This window comes from Parasteatoda tepidariorum, chromosome 2 (assembly GCF_982258835.1).
Source record: "Parasteatoda tepidariorum strain Cologne lab strain chromosome 2, Ptep-v5.0, whole genome shotgun sequence".
Lineage (NCBI taxonomy): Eukaryota > Metazoa > Arthropoda > Arachnida > Araneae > Theridiidae > Parasteatoda > Parasteatoda tepidariorum.
In genome coordinates, this window is record NC_141756.1 from 87179075 (window position 1) to 87206484 (window position 27410).

Below are 27410 nucleotides of genomic sequence, written 5' to 3' on the forward strand. Positions count from 1 at the left end.
TATATATATATATATATATATATATATATATATATAGTAGGGACATCGGTGTCTCAGGGGTATTTTAAAAAAATCTGTAAGCCTAGATTTTAAAAAAAATCTATTTTAATAAGGATTTTTTTTAATGATCTTTGATTTTCAAATTTTTTTTCTGATTCATTATTATATTTCATGCATGAACAAAAATTACTGATCAAAAGAATATAAAAATAGTGAAATTCGTCTATATTTTAAAAATAATATCAAGACGTTTTTTAAGACACTTACTTATCTGTATTTGTCTATTTTAAACTTAATGTTAAAAAATGCATATTTTTTTTATTATTATCAAATTTTGAATAATGTGCGCAATTAATTAATTAACTTATACAGATTTAATAATATACACAATACAAGATATACTCTTAGATTTACACAATTAATTTTATTAACTTTCAGATTGTTTTGTTAGAAAATTGTTTTATTAGAAAGTTATATTTGGTAGAGTTACCAGAAGTGAATACTAATATAAATGTTTATTTTTTTCCAGCTCCAAAATTTGATCCATGTTTTTTTTTTTAATTGCTCTTTTTATTTTCAAAAATACTTTCCTGTATATTTAAAAAATAACATTTAACATTAGAATATTAAAAAATCTTTTTCCTTTCAAATATTAATCAGGCTTATGTTCATCTTATAAAATTTAAAAAATTGTTTTGCACTTAAACTGCTCGATTGAATTATAAATTTTTTTGGGGTTCCATGTAAAAAACCCCTTTCATAAATCGAAATTGGATCCCTTTCCTTCCCTTCGTTATTAATGGACTTATCTTCCGATCCCCCTCTATTCCCCTCCTGCGAGAGCGCATGCGCCTATTTGCCCATTCTCTTCGAAAAGACTGCTTTCCTTCGATGTCGGGTAGATAAAACCACATTGCCCGGCAGTGAAGTTAGCATTCAGATTGCATCGTGCTGTTCCCTAACAGGTGTGATTGTTGCATCTTTTGTTTGAGATATTTTTTCTTCTTATCAAAATCAGTACACAGACTGTCAAGAGCTTTTAATAATTGAATACTGTTTGTATGGATAAGTTTTAATCTCTTCTTAGATAGCGGAGATTGTTCTTTTCTCCTATCGGACAACCATGTGATTCGGCGAGAGCAACTCTTGGAGAAGTTTCTGAAGATTTAATGGATAACTTTCAGTTTCGTTCATGTAGCTAGGACGATTTGAAAAGTTTTCGTTCATAGAATGCCATAGGTTTTGTGAGTTTGAAAGTTTTTTTAAAAATGAAATTTAGTTTTATTTTGTTTTCCTTACGCTCTTAGTTATTATAATTTTGTAAATTATTCAACCATTATAATTTTTTCTTCACATTATTAAAATGAATAATGTATTGAGGAATATAATATGAATTTTGTTAACAATAAAAAATAAAAAAAAATTCAACAATATTTAGAATATACAGAAAATTGCATGATTGCTTAAGCTAAAAGAAATATTATTTCCTCGAAAGAGTTGAGAATTTTGACAACTTTTATAAGGAAGTGTTTATTTATAAAAGAAAATATGAAATAAATTTTGATATCCATTGCTTTTCGTTGACATACTAAAAGCATTTAAAAACTTTAAATAACTACGAATTCTGTAATATAAAAAATATGAAACAATATATTGAATTGCTTTTATAGATCATGAACTTATCAGCTCAGTCAAAGTGATAATTTTTTTCTCAAATAAGACTATGTAAAAATTGTGAATTACGTTTCATGACTGATCAGATGGTATGCAGGGTGGAATGCGTAAAATATCAGCCTTTCGCGAAAGCACGAGAATAGTGAAATATTCTAAATGCGCGAAGGGAGCGACAACCGATGACGATCTTGACGATGTAACTGTTATCAACAGTGCTGCTCCGGAAAACGTAAAATACGGGGCAACAGGATGCATCACCGCAAATGGTCCACGTGTTGTTCCAGGGATCATCACATCCAGCGGTGGGGAGATGTCCGGCATAATCAGCAACGAGAGACGAACTATGCCGATGGCTGTTTACGCCGCCGGACCTTCAACTCCTTCCGGATCTAACGAAAAAGCTTCAGAATCCAGACAGTCCCTCATAGATACTGTAACAAAGAGGGTGACACCCTCTGAGCCTTATGCTTTCATCAACAAAGCTCACATAGAATCGGAAATAGAGATTCCGAAAAAAACTAGAGAACTTAGACGGAAAGAGATCAAGAAAGATCTCGAGAAATGGGAGACGAGCACCTCGAGCAGTGACAGGCCGAAGTGCAAGTGGACGTTTGTATTCGACCCATCGGGTCGATTGTGCTACTACTGGTCTGTGGTCGTCAGCTTAGCGTTCCTTTACAACTTTTGGGTGATTATATATAGATTTGCCTTCCAAGAAATCACGATGGAAACACTTCCAGCCTGGTTTACTCTCGATTACTTAGCAGATTTTATTTACATTCTGGACATAGCCGTGCATTTTAGAACAGGATACCTGGAGGAAGGTGTCTTGCAGACTGATTCCATCAAGCTGCGGCAGCACTACATGAACTCCACCATGGTATACATTGATTGCATGTGTCTTTTACCATTCGATTTCCTTTACCTGTCCATCGGTTTCAATTCCATACTGAGAAGCTTTAGACTGGTGAAGATCTACAGGTTCTGGGCCTGTTTGGATCGGACAGAACGCCACACGAACTTCCCGAACGTTTTCCGCGCGATTTCTTTGACTCACTACGTGCTCGTGATATTTCATTGGAACGCTTGCCTCTTCCATATTATTTCGAAAAATGGTGGTTTTGGATCTAAAGATTGGTTTCCCAAAGTGGAAACAAGTGATGATGTACTTATAGAGTACTTGCATGGATTCTACTGGAGTACACTCTGTTTGGCCCATATCGGTGGTCTGCCACATCCGCGCACACGTGGCGAGTATATTTTCTTGTTGATTCAACTTTTATGTGGCTTATTCTTGTTTGCTACGGTGCTTGGACATGTAGCAAACATAGTGACTAACATCAGCTTGCCAAGGAAGGAATTTCAAGGTAAGGTGTTTACATCGTAATTATTTTAAGTCTTATTTCTAAGATCTTTTATTTTTCAAAGAATTCTTTGGATCATGAAGTGTTAATAAACAAAGAAAATAAATCATATCATAAAAATGAATAAAACAATCGCCATAGATCAATTGTAAGCAATTTTACTTGAACTTCCATTAATTAAAAAATAGATTGAATAAATTTAAATTTGGGTGTAAATTTAATGTCTGAAGTTATTTTACAGCTGATTTCTTTGAACATATCAATATTTCTTTTTAAGATCAGTAAAAATAGGACTTGCAACTTCAATTGAAACTAAATAATGATTCGCAACTTTGGAAAAGAAATGTGGTGAAAAAAAGACTTTTAATAACTGAATGTATTGAAATGTTAATTTGTATTGTAAAATTTGCTGAATTTTTTTTAATTGATTGTGGTTAAAATTATTTATTAAAAGCATATTTTATTTTAATTTTTTAAATTCTCTTTGACAATTTGTATCACTAAAATCCGTGCACCTTCATTAATTTTTTCAGAAAGTTTTAAATTATTTGCAAAATTGGAGACAATGATTGCAATTTTAGAAAAAAGGACACTTTTTATAAATAAAATGTAAAATTTTTTTTGTAAGTAAATTTTTTAATTTTATTAAGCAGATTTATTTATAGATAATATTATATATTAAAAAAATTCTTTAACCGTATGAATTTGAGTAAATACTTTTTTAGTGACAGTTGAAATTTGCTTATGTTTTTATCAAATTAAGTGATATTTTAGATCTTTAAAATAATTTAATTGTATTCGATACATGAATATTAAAGAAAATAATAATAAAACATGTATCTATAGCAATATAAAATACAATAAAATATGTTTGCTCAGTTTTTAAAATTCGAAAGCATTATTGCTTACAAATAAGTGAACTTAAATAAGTTTTCTATTATTTTTTTTTAATGAAACTTAAAAAAGTTTCTTCAGTAAAGTTTTTTTTTATTGAAATTTAAGTAAAAACTTACTAAAACATAAATTGAAAATGACGTCTAAATAGCCTAAAAAACTGTTGTTTATTATTTTGACGAAAGTATTTCAGACGAAATTATTAGTTAAATAATTTAATATGTTTAAAAGTTTTGAAAAACGTAAACATCATATTGTTGAATAATTAATTTTCATTTATTGAATAATTCATAATTATTCTGATCATGCTTAATTAGTAATTAGTCTTGCTGTAGTCAGGATTAAAAACTTTTAAAATTGTTTTACCAACAGAATTTGAAATTTTAGCGTTTATGTTTTCTTATATATGCTTTAATTAACTTTCAATATTTTTTCAAATATTAATTAAGAACAGCATTAAATATTAATAAATCTTAAATCATGAATCCATTTTTGAAGCCCCACTATCTTAAAGGGGTAAAGAAATGACAAATATAATCTACCTGTTTTCTCTTATGATTTTATTTACTCTATTTTTCACATAGTTATTTCAAAGTATGCTAACAAAAGTTTTAAAGGATAGGGATAACAATAAAATCTATGCACTATGCATATTAAAATTTAAATTTTTGAACCAGAATAATTCAACATTGTTAATATTAATTCCTTTACTTTAGCACAAAATATCGTACTTGGAAATTATCTAGATATACTTTTAGCAGTTCTTTTAAAATAATAACGTGATTTTTTAAAAAAAATCTTTACTCTTTCTTTAATAAATATTTCTGTTTACTACCATTAAAAAACTTACTTCACGTTTTCGGACTAAAAATAATCTTTTACAAACTTAACTACACAATAAAGATTAAAATCTATGGATTTTAAAGTAATTTCAATTCTTCTTCTAACTACTTCAAAAACATTATAATGCTTTCATAAAAACTTTTCGTGCTTCTCATTGACCTTACTACCGGTTCTTTTTTGTTGATTTATCTCAACACTATAAATTTAAATACAAAAGAAACATTTACTCTAAAACTACTGCTCAATAAATCAGATAGTTAGTATGCATATTCCTTGTTTTATTTATATTAATTCAGAAAAAAGTTTTTAAAAAGTATATATTAATTAAAAAAGTTTTCTTTACAATATTGCGATGCTTTTCTAGTGTTTTCATTGGCAGAACATGTTAAATTTTTATAATGTTAATTGTTAGAAATGTTAATTTTTAGAAAATGTTCCAAGAAAATGACGCTTCGTAACGTTATGTGTTTCATCCTGCGTGAAATGAACTGTGAATGTACCGCAACTGTCGTGAAATCATTAGCTTCCCTTTTATATTTGAAAGACATAATGAATAATAAAATAAAAAAATGTTCTTACACATGCATTTGTTAAAATATTCAAAACTGACTTATGCTAAAACAGACTAAGCCTTTTCATTGTCTTGGCATTGCAAAAGACTATTTTTTATGAGGATTAAAAAGAAAAAAAAATTGCATCACCAACAGAACTTTAATATGTGTTGTCATTTAGAAATGTTCACTGAGAAAAAGCTTGTTGAAAACTACCAGAATATGGTAAAATTTATCACGTTTCTGCCTCTATGGAAACAACAAAAAGCTTGTTAGTTTTTACAGAAGAGCTTTGCGATTTTGGCAAAAATATCCATAAAATATTGTTTTATAATATGTGATTAAACTTAGTAAATGTGGTAAAATTTCGCAATTTTATCATGATAACTTAAAGTAATACTTTTTTCATGATACCTTTAGTACTTATCATATGTTGTAGTTGTCGTCTGCCATTAAGGAAGAGGGGTGTGATTGCCCTTGATTTTCAGTGGCATCATCTATGACCAATATTTCGACTTCTACCCCACCCATACGTCACACCCGTTTATAGGGCGGACTCATTCATAGGTCTATTCATTCGTTCACTGATCAGAATTTTGACCTGAACCAGAGAACGATCCATCTCCAATTCAGTACCCCCAGAGGTTTGATTCGTTATAGGGAGCATGGAGGATTTTGTGACCCGACAAATTTAAAGTGCAGCAGTCGCCATTTACTACACCGACATTCTTCGACCGTACCGGCTGGATTCGAACTCCCATTCTCACAAACGTGAGTACAGCACCTTGCCTACCAAGCTATCCCGGCCAGTACTTGCCATATACTTTTTATAATGAAACCGAATAAATAGTTTATATGTCATGCTCTAAAATGGAATTACTATATCATGATAAATGTACCAAATCTTCCAAATTTTACCACAGGTCATAAAACCGTATTAAATTGTTAACTTTATCAAAATCGTTATAAAAAGTGCTTCGGTTAAAATTACCGAGCTTTTTGGTGTTCCCATATAGCCAAAAACACTGTAAAATTTGCCATATTCTGGCAGTATTGGAAATATTTTTTTTCTTCTTACTGTTATAGCACATATTTAGGTTCTTGTTAAATAATTTGAAGAAAAGAATCGAATTACAAAATGAAATTCAGACAACGTTTAATTTATTTCAATAGTTTTTCAAAAATTGTTTATTTTTGCTGATGCGATTTTTTTAATTATCATGAGTCAAACTGCTATTAATATAACAAACTTTTATTCGATCTGCATGCTTTTTTACTAGACAATTTTTCTTCAGTTATTATATTTGAAATGAAGTTATGGATACAAAATTAGAAATTATTAATATAAAAAAAGGATCGAAGTTTTTAAATATGCATATTTTTTATGCATCTTATTTTTGTATACTTAAATATACTTTATTTTATTAGTTTAAATATAAGTTATATAATTAGTTTTTAAATCTATACAGTTTAGTCTTTTCCCACACCTTATTTCTGAAATTTTTAAAGTTGTTTAGTTAATTATTTTTATTAACTAATCATTCAATGATAAAATTGAAATTTTATGTTTTATAAGTTATTATTATGTTAGCATTAGGGTTTTACTTGTTAGTACTTATGTTTTTCACTCTATTTAATATTGTTACTTTAGATTAGAAAAAAGTGACATAGTTCCGATTTCGTATGTATAAACACAATAATAAAAAACCTGTGTTTACAATTTTTAAAGTTTTCATTGAATTATAGGCGGTTGTATTTAAAGTGTAATAGTTTTGCTTTAAATACATAAAAATTTAAACACCATAGTTAATACAAACAGTTTTCTCAAATTACATATTTTGTTTTTGTTCCTTTAGAAATGTTATATATTTAAATATATGCTGCATGCTGCTTAGCTATTTAAGCATATGCTGCATTTAATTGCTTAACTGTTTCTCTTTTTAAAAACAATGAATTCAACGTGCGAATTACCGTTTGACTCATGAACTGAAGAAATAAATGCATAGCTGGATAAATAACTTTTACTTTACATTTGGAAAAAAACTAACAGTGCTGTTTAAAATACTTGTAATTTTCTCATGAGATAAAAAATTGACTTGCCATAATCAACAGTTTATTTTCATAGTTTTAAAGCAACTTTGCCAAAGCGAAGAGAGTTACTTCAATGTATTAATCAATAAAGCTTCTGCCTCAAGGAAATATTATTTCAAATATACTTTTGAATGCAGCAATGGATAGTGATGTTTCGAAAGGAAAACTTTTATCAATATTGTACAAAAGAGTTTCGAATAATACGATTCTGCTCTAAAAATTGATAGGTAATTACTCACCTTATTAAATAAGAGCTTTTAAAATTGAATGAATAATTCAATTTACAAATGTAAAATAACGCAATTTTACGAGTTGATTAGACAAGTCAATAATTACACCCATAAAAAAATGAATTAATCCACCATTAAAGCGAAAATGTTTTCTGCTACAAACTAGAGTATCGATTGCCATCTCCGTAAACATTGCTTTACTAAAGTTTGAAGTAAAGTTTAAACTCAATATTTGATTCGGTTCTACAGCTGTACTGCGCTTATGATATCTTCGGTACTGCGCTTATGATATCTTCGGTACTGCGCTTATGATATCTGAGAACTTTTCTTGGGCACTAACTTGAAAAAAATACTTCGCTTGTACGTAAACAGAACATATATTCATTGTCAAAGAACTTTGTATCTCACTTAAAACTAAATTTAAATAATTAACATAAGTTTAAATAATATGGCTTGCTTTTATTTTATTATTTTTTAAATAAATATTTGATAACATTCTGCGAACAGTAAAAGTGTGCCACAAGAAGGTCTTAAATAAGGAGAAATTGTTTGAAAACAAAAAAAAAATCTGACGTAAAATCAAAATATAGGAATGAGGATAAATGCAAGATAAAAATTTAAACTGTATGGTTGAATAAAACGCAAAATGTTCACAGATAAAGCTAAATATGAGGTAATACTTTTAAAAGCAAGCTCTTATCTGAGTTCATAATGCAAGAGGTTCAAAAAAGACGTCAAATATATGTTAATGAATTAAGAAATAATATCAGGCATGGGGGTAATATATTCAAAGAAAGACTAAATCTGAGACTAGAATTAATAAATTAGGCTAAATATTGCATAAGGAGAACAGATATAAGACCGAATATAAAGTGTTTAAGTTGTATTTGAGGAAAAGGATCATGAGTTGAAACTGAATGTATTTGTATGGTTTTAAAGAATCAAAGGGCTTAAATATGAGGTAAGGAGTGCATATACAGGGTGTCTCAGTTAAGCGTTTCAGAACTCCTAAGAGGGGTAGGGTGCATCCTGGCGACTCGAAATCATACAACAATGCGGGGTCGGAAATGCTTTCCTGAAGCGGTGATGTACACAGAAGCACCATAAAGAAAGGAGACCGTAAGTGAAAAATCGTTTTAATAATACATTGAAAAAATTATATGGTACATGGGTTAAAGTAAGTACTCGAAGTTTCTGCCACCGGCTACAATGTACACCTCACATCTCCGGCGCATGGACATTCTGCAATACTCCAGGCATATCACGCTGGCAGTTACTGCGATTCTTGCTACCAGCTCCTCAGCATTGTCAACAAGGGTTTTCATATGACCCCAGAAATAAAAATCAAGACATGATAGGTCCGGTGACCGAGGAGGCCATATAATTTTTTCAATGTATTATTAAAACGATTTTTCACTTACGGGTCTCTTTTCTTTATGGTGCTTCTGTGTACATCACAGCTTCAGGAAGGCATTTCCGACCCCGCATTGCTATATGATTTCGAGTCGTCAGGATGCCCCTACCCCTCTTAGGAGTTCTGAAACGTTTAACTGAGACCCCCTGTATATGAGATTGGTATTATAAAAAGACTAAATACAAGATAAAGGCTTAAAAAAGCAAGGTTAAATGCGAAGTACTGGAGTTTCTTAATTGATAGTGATAAAAAAATGGGGATCAAAAGACAACCTAAAGAATATATATTCAGAACATAATTTTTAAAAAACAAACAAAAGAAAAACGTATATTTAGTTCATAATTTCTGTACACAATGACAATTTCAATCGAAGGAAATTAGGCATTATTTACTTTGTATTTAAATAACCTGCAAACTTTATTGGTAAAATAAATTGAGACAAAATGTCAGTTTCGCGTCAAATATTCTTCTAAAATGTACTCTTTTCGATTTCCAGTGATCGACTTAATTTAATACCATGACAATCGAAATAATTCCTGAATAGGAATCGAAAGGGATGTTTTAAATCCATCTTTCACCGGAGGGTGAAATTTAATAAGTCGCGCGTGATTTACTAAAATGGGATTCGTGGATTTATTCGAAGCGGAGAGGAAATTCGCTCCATGGTACTATTAATAACAATGAATTTTAGAATGAAAGAGGAATATATTTTCCGTTCCAAATTCTTATATTCTATTTCCTAGCCTCAGACATCACCAGGAGAGAAAAATTCTTTATTCCTTCTTTTTTTTCCAGTCTTTCTTGGTCCATTTCAAGACCATTGATTTTCATCTGAGGTTTCTGAAAAATCTGTCAGATCTTCACTGTAATTAGTTTATCGATTCTTTTTACTTTGAGGGGGAGGGGGCTTCTTTCATATTTTTTTTCTGAAAGGAGACAAATAGGATATTGTTGGTGTTATTCAGCAATGGAACGAGACAGGAAATAAATTGCATATTTTGAAGCTTATGAATAACATACTTCAGAGCTTTATGGTTACGAAAAATTCCGAGATAATAACTAGTATTTGTGAAAGGTTAAAAATTAGATAGTTGAAATATGGATTTTCATACAAAATTGGTTTTTTAATATAACTACGAAAAACTTAACTACCGGAATCAAAATGAAAAATTATTTTAATTTGCTACTTATATTTTAATTAAAACCTTTTTGCTTAAAGAAATAAAAGTGATGTTTCGAAACAATTTCAGAACATTCTCATAGCGTTTTATTCTTTTATTATCTATATATTTTTTAAGAACAGATCTTTGAGAATTGTGGAAATTCTAGATACTAGTTAAAACACAAAGACATCAGTTTTTAACGGTTTTTTTCTTTCAGCAAACTTGAAATTTCTCGTGGGTTATATTAAAATTTTTTGATGAATATCTGCTGCTACGTATCCTGATAAATAAATAAACATAATTTTTGTTAATTTGAACTGTTATTTCTATCTTGAAAGATAGCAAATTGAATGAATGTGGCTCAATTTCGCTCAGTGTTTGCATTATTAAAAATGGTACATTTTGATCACTTTTAACGATTAAAGATAACCAAAATAATGCTATTAAAGTGGAAAGAGAAAGTAATCATTTAGAACATGAATGATGGATTTAAAAGCAAATGTCAATTCAATAAGTTTCTTAATTTATGGCTCGAAGTGGGCTATTTTTAGTAAGTTTCGATGCTAATTTTTTTTGGAAAATAAAAAACGTGCTTAATGTATAGTTAACAATATGATGTAGTTAAGTATTTTAATGTGTATGGTACCATTTTCAAAAATCTAAAGGACACAAAACTTCTTGATCTAAATATTCCGATGCATTTCCAATTCTTATTACGTGTTTTTTCTTTGCCAAGCGCTGTAGCGTTTTTCTTTTTCTGTTCGCTCTATATGCCCGTTGCCATTCAATAAGAATACATTTGAGTTAGAATTCTCGAAATAATTAAAAGCATCTTATTAGATTTTAGTTTTTTTTTGGAGCATAAATTAAAATCCCCTCCCGCTCCTCTACGTTCAGAGCGTTTACTCATAAACAATCAACAAGTATGATACATGACATGCGGAACCGAATCATCACCGGCACCACCAAATGTACAACATTATAGAGCAATTAATGTTACGTATTATTTAACCACAGCAAGTCGGTGAATGCAAAGTGAGCCGGTTGAGTTTAGTCCAGTGATTTTAGGGAAATAAAGCATAAACGGTCGAAGCTCAAGATACGAAGAGAATCCCTTATTTGGAATATCGTAGAAAAGAAATGAATATAGAATCTAACTTATTTAATGAGCTTTTATCTTAGTAAACTAAAGAATCTGAATGATAAGCTAGTTTGGAATTCTCGCCAAATGAAATACGCTCATGTTTCGCGCACTTTAAAAAGTGACCTTGTCCGCTAAGATTTTCCACCACTCGCCACTTGTAGTGACCAAAAAATTATTTAAGACACAGTTTATAGACAATAAAATTGTTTTAAATAAAAGAAACAAAGGTATTATTGGTTTGAAAAGGCGTAGGATAACACTGTATTAGTTACATATCATTAGAGAAATAATAATTTAACGAAAGGTTACTAAAAAGATTATCACGCAGTAATTACTGATACGGTAAAAAATTACACACGTGTAACTGAAAAAAAATGACTGCTGCACAATCAAGTATGAAAAGTAAATATAAGTATGACATTTTAAAATATATTCACATTCTAAAATTATGTGTACGAGAATTGTTCCTTTCCTGATTTAGTATTATGAGCATTTAGGTATTATCAGGATTTAGTATTTTTTAATTTTTTTATTTTTTTTATTTTTAATGGCACATTAAAAGACAATTGAACATCAAAAAGTATTTAGTATATTCAGCAGAAATTTAGACGAATAGTATTTCTTCGTAACATTAAAAAAGCCGGGAAAAACTTGAAATAAAATTAAGTTTTACTTTATTTATAATTGCCATTGGTTTATTTATTAAAGTTTTGAACTAAATAAATATTTCCAATCATTGTTGAAAATGTTAATAGAAATTTATTTTTCCTTTTTCGCTTTTGGGAATTCTTTTTTCATTTGCTATAAATATTTTTTGAATGAGGAAATGTTCATGTTTTATCATCTAGAACATTTTTTCATGTCAATAGAATCAAGAAAAAAATTCTTTACTTCAATTCTAATCTATTATAAATACAAAATTATATATTTATTATACTTACTAATGAGAGATTAGATTTCGTACATTTTTTAAAAAATATTACTTTTTTACTCAAGGGTAACTTATCGTTAGTACGATATGATTATTTAATTTAATTTTTTTAATAAATATTATCTACTATTCACTAATCTGAGTTTAGGATGCTAGTTTTTTATTCTCGTTTAATACGACATTTTTAAACATTTTAATGGTTTTTACGTGATTTTTCTTTTACAAAAAACATATTTTCCATTTTCGAACTTTTTTCATTTCAAAGATAACGTTATTGTTGTTCTCTGTTCTTATCTTTCTCGAACAAAGTATGAAACTTTATATGAAAAAAACTATTTCATAATCCTCTTAAGAATATTATTCTTTCTCTCAATGAGTTCTCGTGCCCATTTAGATTAGATTTTATTTCAAGCAATAATTTTATTTTCTTACTTTATGAGTTTTTTCCTTCACAAGCTATGGAAATTATTTTTAAAGTTAACTTTATACTTTTTTTAACTAGCTCTACATTAAAAAATAAATTTAATGTTTATTTTAAAAAGCGGTAATTTATTCTAACTTTTAATTAAATTTGTTGATAAGGAAAAATATATTCCAATGCTTAGGATCTTTAGACTCTTTCATATTAATTTATAGCATTATTATGCAATATATTTATATTATGCAATATATTGGAAAGTATATCATAATAAATTTATGTATATTCCTATATAAGACATTAGTAATATATCGGATATATTGTAAATACGGAATGTATTATCATTTTCAAAATATATAAAAAAATACATAAAAATGAATGAGAAAATGTGTAAATGTTTATACTTTGTATTTTTATGTATGGAACAAATTTGAAGCATGTTGTGAAATTTAGTAGGAAAAAAATAATAATAAAATTTTTTTCGAGAAAATTTTTTTGCATTAAATTATATGAATATCACAGACGAACCATTTCAAAAAAGTTTTGAAACTAATAAAAATATTACATATTAACAGAAAAAATAAAGAAAACAGGATTGAAATAAGGATTTAAGTTAAAAAAAAGAATTTTGAATGAATTAAAAATGAAAAGGTAAATGTTCTTTTTGTTAATATTAAAACCATTCTTACTTTCTTTACTTACTATTCTACACTTTCTTATAAATTTATATAAATTTTTTTAATTTTTTAATTTACATATTTTTAAGAGACAGATTGGTCCCATCATCATTAAGATTACATGTTTATTCCATATGAGTTATTTCAAATATTCTTAAATTCCCAAGTTTATAGTGTTTGCCATTATTAACGAATATTCTACTAAAGAGTATATTTTAACCTGGAAAAAATACTGTGTCGTGTACTTTATTTGGGGCAAAGAAAAAACGAGTTCTTTTTCAAATCATGCATGCTTTTATCTATACTAAATCTTTATACGTTGCGCATTAGAGTTTTAGGCATTAGGACTTAATCATAATGGTTCGATGGTGTAACCTCAAATATGCTAATTATTCAGTTCAGACTATATTTTAAGCGTAGAAATCAGAAACAAAAACGCCATTTCTCTGAATAAATATACTTTTTTTGACGGTTTGGATTTCTGAATCTCAAAATATAGGGTGTATATATTAAAATATAGGGTGTCTCAAAATGCAAAAAGTATAGTCTTAATAGTTTGCTCAGGAGAACGGTTGAAACTTTAAACTCCTCTATGTTAATTTTACTTTTTACGTAGTTCGCCATATACCAAGGCATTTTTAGACAAATCTAAAAAAATTAGCAAACAGTTAAAAATTTGTTTATCCAAAGATAATTCATGCAAAAAATAATTTTTAATAATTCGTGGTGATTATTTATAATTTTTAATAATAATTTTAAATCATAAGGTATGCAAATTTTTACATTATTTCAAAGAATACAATTTTATAAGTCGAAATACAAAATTTGAAGGAAATCACCGGAATAATTCCTGCGAAATGGATTTTTAAATATACAATTTCCTTAAAATTTCATTTCGTACAATTCATATTTTATACATTTCCTAGTAATATTACCTACTATTTAAAATGGTGTAAGAATTTGTATGCCTTGCAATTAAATTTTTTTTCTATTATTAAATAAATTAATAAAAATAATAAATGATTATTAAAAAATATTGTTTACATTGAATTGTCTTTGGGAAAAAGAATTTTATGATTGTCCTTGAAAAGTTTTCGTGATATGGTGAAATACACACAAAGTAAACACATGCGGCTCTCCTGACCAAACTATTGGGATCATATTTCCCAGCTAGCGGCTATTTCTTAAAGTTTTGGGATCATATAAAAGATATATTTATTCAGAGAAAGCGCGCCCTTGTGTCTGATTTCGTAACTTAAAATATCGTCTGAGCTAATTAATTAGCATATTTTTAGATCACTTTCTTGATAAATTGAGTTTTAGACATGCAGATCCGATCATTAGATCAAAAGTTACTCAGGGTGGTAAATTTTTTTATTTTGCTCTCCGTACGTTTCTCCAAATATTAGGAATTGTAACATATTTTAAGATGCATATCTGACAGTATAAATAATTAATAATATATTCTGCGTAATCGTAAATCAATTAATCTGAATCCACAACATATTTAATTTTTTCTCCCTTCTAATACATCGTTATAAAGGAGAAAAACTAAATGGAAGTAAAAACAAAAATTTAATTCCTAAAATAGTTCAAAACCAAGCGAGAAAGAATATTTTTTTTAAAAAAATAACTCAATTTCAGTAAATTTAATTACGTTTTATTGAATGGCATTCTTTTCGCAAAAATGAAGATGAAAAAGAAAGTCTCTTTCGCTACACTAAAACAATAGATTTCTTTTAAAAGGAAAGCTTTTAAAAAAGAGATTCTTGTTTACGATTATTGTAAAACTATTATGTGCGTAGAGAATAGTCTTAACAGCCATGAATATTCTCAATAATTTTCGATTTACTTTATATCTTTTTATTTCAAGTACTTCATTTACTTTATACATTTACTTTATATTTCGATTTACTTTTTCGATTTTGATATGCTTATTAAGCATTCAAATAAAAGAATTCAAGCATCTTTATATCAAGTCAAGTATATTTTGTATGACATTGAGCAAGTTTGGTTTACTGAATAAATCTTCCAGTCTTATTAGATTACATATTTCGTTAATTAAAAAAAAGTTTTATATTTAAACTGTTATCAAAGTTTTTTTTAAAGAAAAGTTAAGTTTTGAATAAGTTTAAGTTTGGTATTTTGGAAAGACCCTCCAACCTTATTAGATTACACACATTGGAAATAAAGAAATATTTGTTCTACAGTTTAACTCTTATTAAGATATTTTTTAAAGAAAAGTTAAAACAATAAAAGCAAAAATTTATGATTTTGAAATTGAAACTATGTTATGAGTATTTTTTTATGTAAGTTTTAGTTCTATCCTAGGACGTGCTCTTTGACTATCTTGCTGTAAAATAAGATACATTATTGTTCATAGGATGATGAAGTTTGGTAAAATTATCGTATCAGTGGTAATGAACTCTATGGTTTAAAAAAAACATGATTCTGGTAATAAAATATGAAATATCCGGTATTTAATCCACTCACTTGGTATTTTTTTTCCATTCATATGGTAATATCTTACCGGGAATTCTGAATTAAAAAATTATAGTTCTTATTACCGCACATTAATTAAAAAAAATTGAAAAGTAAATTGAACCGAATATATGGTTTTTATTCTATGCTTTAAGGCATCAGGATAAATTTACCAAAGTTCGCCACATTTACAAATTTTTATCGCAAATGATATTTTGTTGATAACTTTATAAAATTTTTTACCAAAGATTTTCGCTAAATATAACTGAGCTTTTTGGTGCTCTCATAGAGACATAACTTTTGCTTAACCATAATCTGATAGTTTTGATCTACTTTTTGTTCTGTATAATGTGTTCTAATTGCTTATAAACATTTTTATTTATTCGAAGGTGGTTGCCAAATCACTGATTTGCTCATTCATTAATTTTCTTTTATTTTGTCTGTTTAAAAATTACTCAGAGAACTAAATAACAAATAAACGATGCTAGCAAAATGAAACATTTCGTACGTCAAAATTCGCTATAATCTTCTACCCATGACATATGTGCTAGAAATATATTAGAATATAATAAGGTACTAACTTTTGTGCAATCAATAATGTTTAGGAATGCAAAATTTGAAAATATAATGCTTTGATCCCTGGATCCGAAAACGATTGCAAAGTTATAAATCAACCAAAGAAAATGGACATAGATAGAAATGTATGATGTCCTTCCTTCTGTTCAGAAAACTTGTACTTTTATTTGATCAATTTTTCAAAATTAGCAACTAAGTTTGCTAAGAAATTTTTATTCTAACTGAAAAAAACTGCAATAAAATTTTTTTCAAAATAAACATTATTGGCAGCAACAAGGTGACATAGTCTCAGAAAAGAATTAATAGACATCTGGGCAAATAGTTCAATTGAAAAAGTCTGACATGCAGCGGAACACATTGTTTATAGTTTTTCTCATTGAACAGTTCCACCCGTTGACGAAATTTTCAATAAATAATTAAGACAATGTAAATGATTTAGCTTCATATCATTCACCGATTATATATTTTTACTATCATTCACTGGCCGACCAGGTCGCCGAGTGATTAGCGTGTCTGACTGCGGAGCCATTGGCCGCGGGTTTGAATCCTGCTCAGGGCATGGATGCTTTTTTCTCTCTCTGTGTGTTCTATGTCTCTTCTCCTTTGTGTGAACGTGTAAATGTGACCCGCCCTATAAACGGGTTTGTGATTGTGTGACGTGGGCTCCGATGCTCCATCGCCGTGACTTAGACCTCAGGTGCCCACTGGGTAACAAGAAAAGAGTATCAGTTCTGGCATTCCTGTGGCCAATGGGACAATCCCCAAGTGCCCGCCATTTATAAAAAAAAAAAAAAAAAAACTATCATTTACTGATGGCTGATGCAGCCTAAACAGAAAGTTCAGTTTCAGTCATTAATAATTAACTTAGCACTTAATGTGATATTAAATGAATTTTAACTTGAAAAGCTGAAAAAATTAATCGTGTTTATTTCACGTTCTTTGTTTTGCACTAAATCAATGTTATTTATGAGAAATGCTTATTACAAGTCTTAATAGAGATTGTAGAAAATTAATCATAAATTATTTTATGGGAGCAAATAAAAGTGCTGTTGTGAATTTTCGAAAAGCTAGAATGAATTTAATAAATTATCCCAAGAAAATGAAGCAACAAGATATTGCTTGTTTAAAAAATTTCGTTCTTTTCAAAAATATACAGGTTGGAAATAACAGTTGACATGTTTCAGATATTTTCGCCTATTTTCATGACTTGGCAAACGTGAATGGAAAGAAGCAAAAGTGATTTGAAATATAAAACGCAAAGTTGCTAAGGAAAAATAGAAAATAAAGGCGACGAACAAAACAAAAAAACCACAGTACCCTAGAAAGAATAAAAACAAACATGAAAAAAGCAGAACAAGAAAAATTATAGTGGCTGATAGGGACAAATCAAGGTATGAAATACATTTTCTTGCGCTATATAGAGGTGGGGAGGAGCTAATAACGTTAACAAGGGAATCAGCATTCATATGAAGAAAACAAAATTTCAAGGCATCAAGAAGAACTGGCTTGACTGGAATGAAAATAGTTTTCGCCTTGTCGAAATTGAATTATGTCCACTGTGCAGTTGTTGATAATTTCTCGTATTGTTGATAACTGACATATCTATCGTGTTCTTTAAATCTAAATTTTTGATGTTGTAAATGAATCATGGGTTTAGGTTCGACTTCTATTAGACTTGACTTGAAAAGTGATCGAGTTTCCTCTCAATAGTAAAGAAGTGGACGTTATTGGTTATTTTATTGCCTATTACGCTTTCAAACATAAAAGATTTCTTTTCTATATTGGAAAATTCAGAATAAATAAAGAAATCGAATTATGAAAAAGGTGTATCGTTAAAATTCGATATCCTAGGAACTATTATACCGATTTCATTGGAATTTTGAATTTTGCTATGAAAAATTAAATACTTTACAATGATGTAAAAAAAAATTACACCTTACGATTCAAAAATGCTTTTACTATTAAATAAAATATTAAGTATTTACAAAAATTCATTTTTTTTCGTGGGATTACCGTTGGATAAACGGATTTTATAATTCTGTGTAAAATTTTTCAATTCGTCTGAGAAGTTCTTGAGATATGACGAAATACTCAAAATGTAAAATTAACATTAAGGGGTCTAAACTTAGGATCGCTCTACTGATCAAACTATGGAGGCTATATTTTCCAGATTGCGGTACCCCTAAATTTTGGGAGTCAGAAATCTGAATTCTTTTCGAAAAGGTATGTTTAATCAGAGATGGTAAGTCTTTGTGTCTAATTTCGTAACTTACGATGTTATCTGCACTAATTAACCAGCATATTTGAGATCACCCCTGACCCCATGAAGATTGAGTTCTAGAACATAAAGATCCGATCATTAGACTAAAATTTATTCTGGTTTGTCTGGGATTTTTTGAGCACTGTAAAATAATTTTCATTCATATTTCCAGGATCAATAAAAAACAAAAATTCGGACCAAATAATAAAATTACAGAAAAGGAGAACTGGAAATAATTGGTTTCAAAGTACAAATTTCGCGTACAAAGTTAACATTTAGTAATTTTATACAATTGCACAATATCGAAAAACATTTACAAGAGTTTCGATTTGATTTTTTTGAATGTGAAGTGCATTATATTTAAAAAAGGTACTCTTACTTGTGCTAAAATTGTTAATTGTCTTTTTATAATTTTGTCTTTTCTGTTTTGCCAGCTTTTTGTCAATTTTGTAATCAACGATGATAGTTTTAGTCACCAATATTTTCTAAAAATATTTTCGTTGAAAAAAATATTAATATTCATTCGAATATTTAAGTATATATTTATTAAAGAGTATATAATTTTAAAATTGACAAAGTATTTATTGAAACAGATGAAATTGAAACAAAATTTTGATAACAAAAGTTTTTTAGTGTTGTATTTCTTAATTATTTTTTTATTTGAATATTTTATTCTCTAAATATGTTAATTCATCAAATCAAAACTAAAAATTAACGTACAAATAACTAAACATTAGAGCTATTTAGTGAATAAAATGTTTAGTGAAGCATTTTTTTCAGGTTTTTTACAGTAAAAATATGTTAAAATATTTGAAAAAATATGAAATCGCATCTGTCTTATTTTTTATTATATCTAATTTGGTAGTTTTTGTTAAGAAATTACTTTTGTTTCCATAAATTGCAATTATTTTGGTATGTCTGTTAGCTTGTGAGGTAAGAAAAAACTGACCACAAAAATAGGATAAAGCTAGATCTTCAAAAAATGTCAATTAATTTCCTAAAGTTTACAGACATTTTTAAAACTCACCTAAACAATAATAAGTCTTCTACAAGTATAAAACGTAAAGGTTTATTTAAAAGTCAAAATATAATTTAGCATTCTATCCTTACAGACCTTTAACTTACCGAAATTACATTCGTAATTGATTAAACAATAGAATAAATTTAGCATTTACTTTATTAAAACGTTAAAAAAGTAATTGTGAAAGAAATAAGCAAATAATTTTCCTTATAATTCCGAAAAGCTTGAAATGCAAAATTTGTTTTTAATTTTGAAGTAATTCTTTAGAATCGAATAGTTCACAAAGTTTTGAATTAAACTTTTGAAATTTAATGGGAATAATAATTCTTTTGAAGTCAAGTACGAATAAAAAACCTTATTGCGTAAGATTAAAATTTTTCGATTCTGTGCGTAATTAAATGGTTGTTTGTAATTAATTGCTTTGAAAACAAGGAACAGAAGGCATATAAATATACCACGATTTTCATTTAAAATCTTTCCATTAGTTTGAAGTTCAAAAAATAATTTGTTTCTTTTTAGGAATTGAATGAATTTTATGAGTCTTTTAATTATTTTGTAGTCGCATTTACAATTTAAATAAATTTTCCAAGAGGGAATAATCACCATAAATATAAATATTTTTCAGGGAAATAATTCTTAAAATTTACTCAGTTTTTTTTTATTATAAAGACAATTTATTATTTAATTATTATTTTCTAAATTTTCAATGTTGTATAAACAGTCATATTTAGAGGTTTTAAATATTTGCTGTTTATTATAAAAAATATTTTGTAAATATGTTTTAATGCTAGTATTATTTTATTTAACTAGCTTATGTTTACCTTTAAAGTCATAAAACGTGACGATATTACGTCATTTTTTATATTATGAAAAAGTTATATGTCTGCAATGAAATAAGTCACGAAATAGAAAATTGATTGATATTTAGCCTTAAAAATGATCAAATTGATATTAAATTAATCGTACATGATCAACTGTAATGTATTTTGTACTCAATTTTTGAAAAATATATTTTTTTAGAGTAAGTTCCTTACTTTATGTATTCGATGAATTCTCTTCTTTACGTATACGAATTTTTTTTCTTTCGTTTGAAAATTGTTCATGAAATTCATTCTAAAATATATTATATTTCTTCAGAAAATGAATGCAAAAATTGTAAAATACAAAAAATTAATAATAATAAAAAAATAAAAATAGTAATTCTAAAATGTATTACAATTGAACAAATCCGTCTCATTTAACATTAATTTGCTGATTTTTTGATGACTAAATATCAAAACTCTCGTACGTAATTTAATTTATTGGCAGCATTCATATGTATATAAATATGCAATATATTTGTAGACATATGAATGTTGTCATACAATTTCAGAAACGATTACTTAATGCAATGCGCTCAAATGCCAATCACATAAATGTTTTAAACAAATCTAAATATATAGAGGGAATTTCTAAAATATAAAGTAGTTTTCTCTGCTTGGTTTGGTTATGAAAATATTTTCCATCACCAATTAAGTTTTTACGCTTAAAGCTTCTTCAAATTTTTTTAACCACATGAAGACTTTTCAAAAGCATTTAAGTTTTATACAAGAGCAAATATGCTTCGAAACATATTATGGTATATTCAAACAAATTTTCAAAATCTAAAAAATTATTTATCATTAAATTTTCGAGGCATTTTAACAATCTAGGCTAATGAAATGCATAATATTAAGCGTTCACTAATAATGTCAAAAATATTGAATTCAGGCAAAAGTGAGAAAAAGATAGAGTGATACGAGTTTATTCTATCTTTTGGATAAAAAGAAAATGATGCAAATAAACACGAAAAATTAGTGCTGTTTTTACATTAATCTCAATAAAAAGGGCTTATATAAGACACCCATAGTGCTGGTATTAAACATTGTTATTAAGTAATTATAAGCACTACAAATTTGTGATGTAATTTGAATAAACCATTTACATTAAGCCATTACGTTATTTATATAGTTACAATTCCAAATGTTAAATTTAAATAATTTCTTACTTTATCCTAATTTTTCGTAGCATTTCATAAATTTAACTCTTCTTCAAAAGTCAGAAACTAACACACATTCTAGTCTCTTAAATAATCCAGGGAAAAAGAAACAAATATTCCATATTAAGATACTCAAACTATATTCTTATGAATTCTCTGAACTAAAATTGTATTTAAATAACATACTAAGTAAGTTATGAAATAAAATCGAAGTACCGAAAATTATTATAAATGATATAATACCGAAAAGAATTATATCATTTTAAATAAAATATTTTAAGAACAGCATTTCAGAAACGCTATAAATTTATGTTAAAAATATAATATCTTCTACAATATTTCAAAGATTATGTAACACACACACTTATGAAAGCGTCATACTGTATTTATGAGAATTTAATATAATATATTACAAAAACGTAAAGAGGACTTACGTGAGTTTTATCTTTTGTTGGAAAATTGTGTGGACAAAAATTCATTCTAAAATTCGCCTCTAACTGAGTACACAGTGAACGAAAATGTCTCGTGATATTTTGAAAACATTTCTTTTTCAGAATATAAAAACGTATTTTGAAAAAAAAAATTTGCTTTTTAATAAAAAATATTCGGTTTTTTTCAAAGTAATGAATGCAAAAACTGCTGTTATACTTTCTGAGATTTTATAGATACTTTTTAAAATGTTATTTCATAATGTACCTTAATCAAAATTCAACTAAAACTTTGCAGTGATATTCATATACACTGTAACAAAATTCCGAATCAAATTCATCGGATTTTTAGGTCTATCATGCTTCAAATTAGTTTTATCCTAAAATCTATTTTACCTTAAAATATAACATAATTTTGACAGTAGTATTTATTTAATTAGAGTGATTACATGATTTTACGGAAATTCTTATTGTAAAAATTAAGGTAGTCAGATTTTTGTTCCGAAACATGTTCCGGTTAAAATGGATTTTACTGTAATTTTATCTGAAATTTTTCCTAGTATAAGTTTATGCTGAACTTTTAACAAATAACTTTCAAAAGAATAAAAATGATTTGCTTAAAAATTTTTTAAATTATTTAAATCTGAGGAAGTTAAATATAAGTTATTTGCATATTTCCTTACATTTTATCAATCATGCATTATTTCATCACGTATTATTTCATCATTTTATCTGCAATGCATCTCAATCATTTTTCCAAATTTGTATATTTTTACAGCTATATTTGATTTAGGTTAAATAAATTTATTTTTACTATTACTTAAATTCCTTTCTTCTTTTTCAAATTTTGTTAAAAAAAGATTTTATTACTGTTTTTCTTTAGCTTAAAAGTCACGAACCTTTAATAAAAAACTTTCAAAAGAATTAAATTTACTTACTTGAAATATTTTGCGAATTATTAAAATCTGATGTGAAAGTTAAATACTAGTTACTTTTACTGCAACGTTTGTATATCTTATTGATCATATATTATTTCATCTATTATGTACCTCAATCATTTTTAATAATTTGTGTATTTTAACAACTTTATTCAATTATGGTTAAACAAATTTATTTTTACTATTGCTTGAATTCTTTTTTACTTTTTAAAACTTCTTCAAAAAGTTTTTTCTTCCTTTTTTTTTGCTTAAAAGTCACGATTTACTACGCTTTGTGATTATTGACATAACCTAAATAAAATATTTTTGTTACAGATTTATCTTTCTTCTGTTATTACGTGACTAACACAAAAAAATATTTTCCTTAGAAATAGTTGTTTTCATAAGGATGAACTGTATTTAAGGGTCTTTCTTAACTAAATCTTCTTTTTTTGTGACGTACATTAGTTTTTTTGGAGATATCTAAATAGCCCGTGGGGTTTTCTAAAAGTGTAATATTATCGAAAAGGTTTCTTTAAATAAGAGTTTCACTGATGGTTTTGAATTTTCATTTTAAATAACAAAAATGAAATGAAAAGTTGTAATGAGAGAAAGAAATACAAAAAGAGGATGATTTAGTTTTCATAATTTATATCTTAGATTAGCAATTTATTGATTTAATGGAAGTTCATAAGTGAACATAGAAGTATCTGACAATTCTAAATTTAAACCAATTTTTTTAATAATCTTTAAACAGGATGGATTAACAGGGTGTTTTGAATGACTAAACAGAGTAAATAATTTATTTCGTTAATGAAGTTTAATAAAAAAGTTTGGTTTCTATTAAATTTTTTGTAGCACAGTATGTTATACATAATAGGTTTTGAAACTATTAAAAACATTTTTACGTTATTTTAGAATTAGGAAACTATTAGGAGTAGGAAAAATAAATAAAAAATCCTTTAATACTTAACACAAAAATAGGATGCTTCGTAATGGGTGAATTATAATGTTTCTTCTTTTTTAAACACTCTTGTGCTCAATGCCGATAAATAAATATATATATATATATATATATATATATATATATATATATATATATATATATATATATATATATATATATATATATATATATATATATATATATATATATATATATATATATATATATATATGTATATATATATATATATATATATATATATATATATATATATATATATATATATATATATATATATATATATATATGTATATATATATATATATATATATATATATATATATATATATATATATATATATATATATATATATATAAGTTCAAAATGAAGAATAAAACAAAGAAAAATTATAGACATATAAAAAGAAAGGGGGGGGGAATAATAAGTAAAAAAATAACATACAATAGTTTATATAAATACATATTAAAAAAAAAAAAAAAAAAAAAAAAGAATGAAATTTTATTAAAAAAACCAGAAAAAAAAAGATATAATCTTTTCTTTAGCTCACACGATTATATCCGCAAAACAGAGTGCTTTCTGATATTGTATCAATAAAGTCAAAGCAAAATATATTAATACAATAGTGTGAGGAGCACTCAAAAAATTTTTTATAAAAATAACAATAAGTAAAATAGATCACAAAAAGTAAAAATAACATGAGAAAAAAAATGAAACTCATTTTTTTTCTTAACTTTCTTCGTGTTTTCTTGTATTTATATATATATATATATATATATATATATATATATATATATATATATATATATATATATATATATATATATATATATATACACCGAAGAGCCATTGCATTATGACCACCCTGCTAATAACATATAGGACCACCTTCAGCCCTCAAATCTTCTAGCACCCGCCGTGGCATTGATTCCACAGGGTACTGATAGGTAGTCTGAGGTATCTGGTACCAAGCGCTCACCAACTGGTCTTGAAAATTCCCTCACATTGCGAGGGGGTAGCGTGGTAGCACGAATTTGGTTTTCCAAGTAGGACCACAAATGCTCTATTGGATTAAGGTCAGGTGAATTTGGGGGACAAGACATGACTTGAAAGTCACTGGTATGCTCCTTGACGATTCGATCCTTATGACATGGTGCATTATCCTGTTGGTAAACACCATCCCCCGCAGGAAAAACTGTTGCCATGAATGGGTGAACCTGATCTGCAACTATGTTCAAGTAGCTTACAGACGTCAGGGATTGTTCTATGAGGATTAAGGGTCCTAATGTGCCCCATGAAAACATTGTTCCTGGGCAAGAAACCATGAAATCCTGGGTGAGCCCATTATTGTAGATGGAGGGTGGTCATATTGTAATGGCTCTTCGGTGTATATATAACAAGCTAATTGGTATTTAATTCATTCTTATAAAGTATCTTAAAACAATTTTATAAAACTTTCAATTTACATGATATGAATGAAGAAAAAACAAGTAAAGAAAATTACACATGAATATTTACTATAAAATAATTATGAACGTTAATTTCTTTTAACATTTCAAAACTTTATTTTTCTGTTACAATTGAAAAACACACGCTAATACACAGTCCAGTCACATTAATGTGACCACCACCTACTTTCGACGTCAACGTGAAATAACCACTCACAGAGTGCAGGTGGCAGCACATTACAGTGTAGTGTATATATTGGATGTCCTAGGGCATCGAAAAGCATTTCAATCGTTGGCGCAATGCAGAAATGTAGCGATTTATCCGACGTCCAAAAGGGCATAATTATTGGCTTTCGGGCCAAGGGTGGAAGCATTTCGGAAACGACTGATTTTGTGAACTGTTCGCGTGCCGCCGTGATAAAAGTATACCGTGCATGGCAAAATGGCACTATGCAAAACAAACGGCGTGGCACATGTGGTGCACCACGGGCCAAAGATGGCAGAGGCAAACGAAGGCTGCGGAGATGCGTTCAGACGAATAGACGTGCAACTGTTGAGCAACTGACCGTCCAGATGAACCAAGGGGCTACCAAAAGTGTATCCTCAACAACTGTTCAGCGAACGTTGCTGCGCATGGGCCTCCGCAGCAGACGCCTGGTTAATGCACCTATGCTGACTGCTGTTCATCGGTGACAAAGGCTGGAATTTGCACGCCAGTACCGCAACTAGACGTCCACAGAGTGGCAACAGGTGGCTTTTTCCGATGAATCACATTTTATGCTCCATGGGACAGATGGACGTTGGCGTATACGGCGTAAAACGTCTGAAAGCAAACACCCTGCAACAATTGCCGGAAGGCTGCAGGCTGGAAGAGGGAGCGTTATGGTCTGGGGAATGTTTTCCTGGCATTCACTGGGTGCACTCATCATTGTAGAAGGCACGATGGATCAGTATAAGTACATATCTGTCCTTGCGGACCATGTCCACCCCTACATGCAAATGATTTTTCCTCAGAATGATGACATCTACCACCAGGACAATGCGAGGTGTCATACAGCTCGCAGTGCATGTGCGTGGTTCGAAGAGCACCAGGATGAATTTACCGTACTCCCCTGGCCAGCAAACTCACTGGATTTGAACCCAATCGAGAATCTGTGTGACCACCTCGATCAGATTGTTCGGGCCGTAGATCCTCAACCGCGTAATCTAGCGCAGCTGGCCACGGCACTGGAGTCGGCATGGCTCAACATCCCAGTGAACACTTTCAGAAACCTAATTGACTTTCTTCCTGCACGTTTCGTAGCGGTCCGCTCAGCCAAAGGTGGTTATTCTGGCTTTTGACAGGTGGTCACATTAATGTGACTGGACTGTGTATTTAAGAGGTTATCAGGAAATTAACAAAGATCCAGTATAATTCCATCAAAATTAGCTTTTTTTTTCATTGAATAAGGCTGATATCGTACCGCCTGGGTTTAAAATATATCAAGAGTAAGCTTTATGTAAGTGAACGTTATAAATACAGTATAAAGATGTTTGCACTCTTACTAAAACTGAACATCATCAAAAAGTTAAAACATTATTTAAAATTTTGTCAATTTTATAAATAATAATTAATAATCAGAAGGAGTTATTTAAAACTGATTTAAAGATAAAGAAGCATCATTTTAAGATTAAGATCCTTGAAAATAAAACTACTTTGAAACTATTTATAGTTAACGATCGTCAATTCTCTAAGACAAAAGAGAAACTTGACTCATTCATCATTAAAAGTCAGTAATTATAAGATTCGAAACTTCCCAACGTAAGAATTTTCGAACTGTAATAGGAAAAATAAATAGCATTTTTAAAACAACTTTTTTAAAGCACTAAACTACAGAACAGTTAACGTATTTGTAATCTTTAG

General features: G+C 28.3%; 1 protein-coding gene across 1 annotated transcript in view; it reads left to right on the forward strand.

Moving 5' to 3' along the window:
- The first annotated feature begins 896 nt into the window (after positions 1–896).
- LOC107439870 (cyclic nucleotide-gated channel alpha-3-like) overlaps positions 897–27410 on the forward strand; it is a 315434-nt gene continuing 288920 nt past the window's right edge. The window contains exon 1 of the mRNA XM_087157675.1: positions 897–3041. Within this exon, the coding sequence (XP_087013801.1) occupies positions 1766–3041 (1276 nt within the window). The 5' untranslated portion in view covers positions 897–1765. The remainder of the gene's footprint in view (positions 3042–27410) is intronic.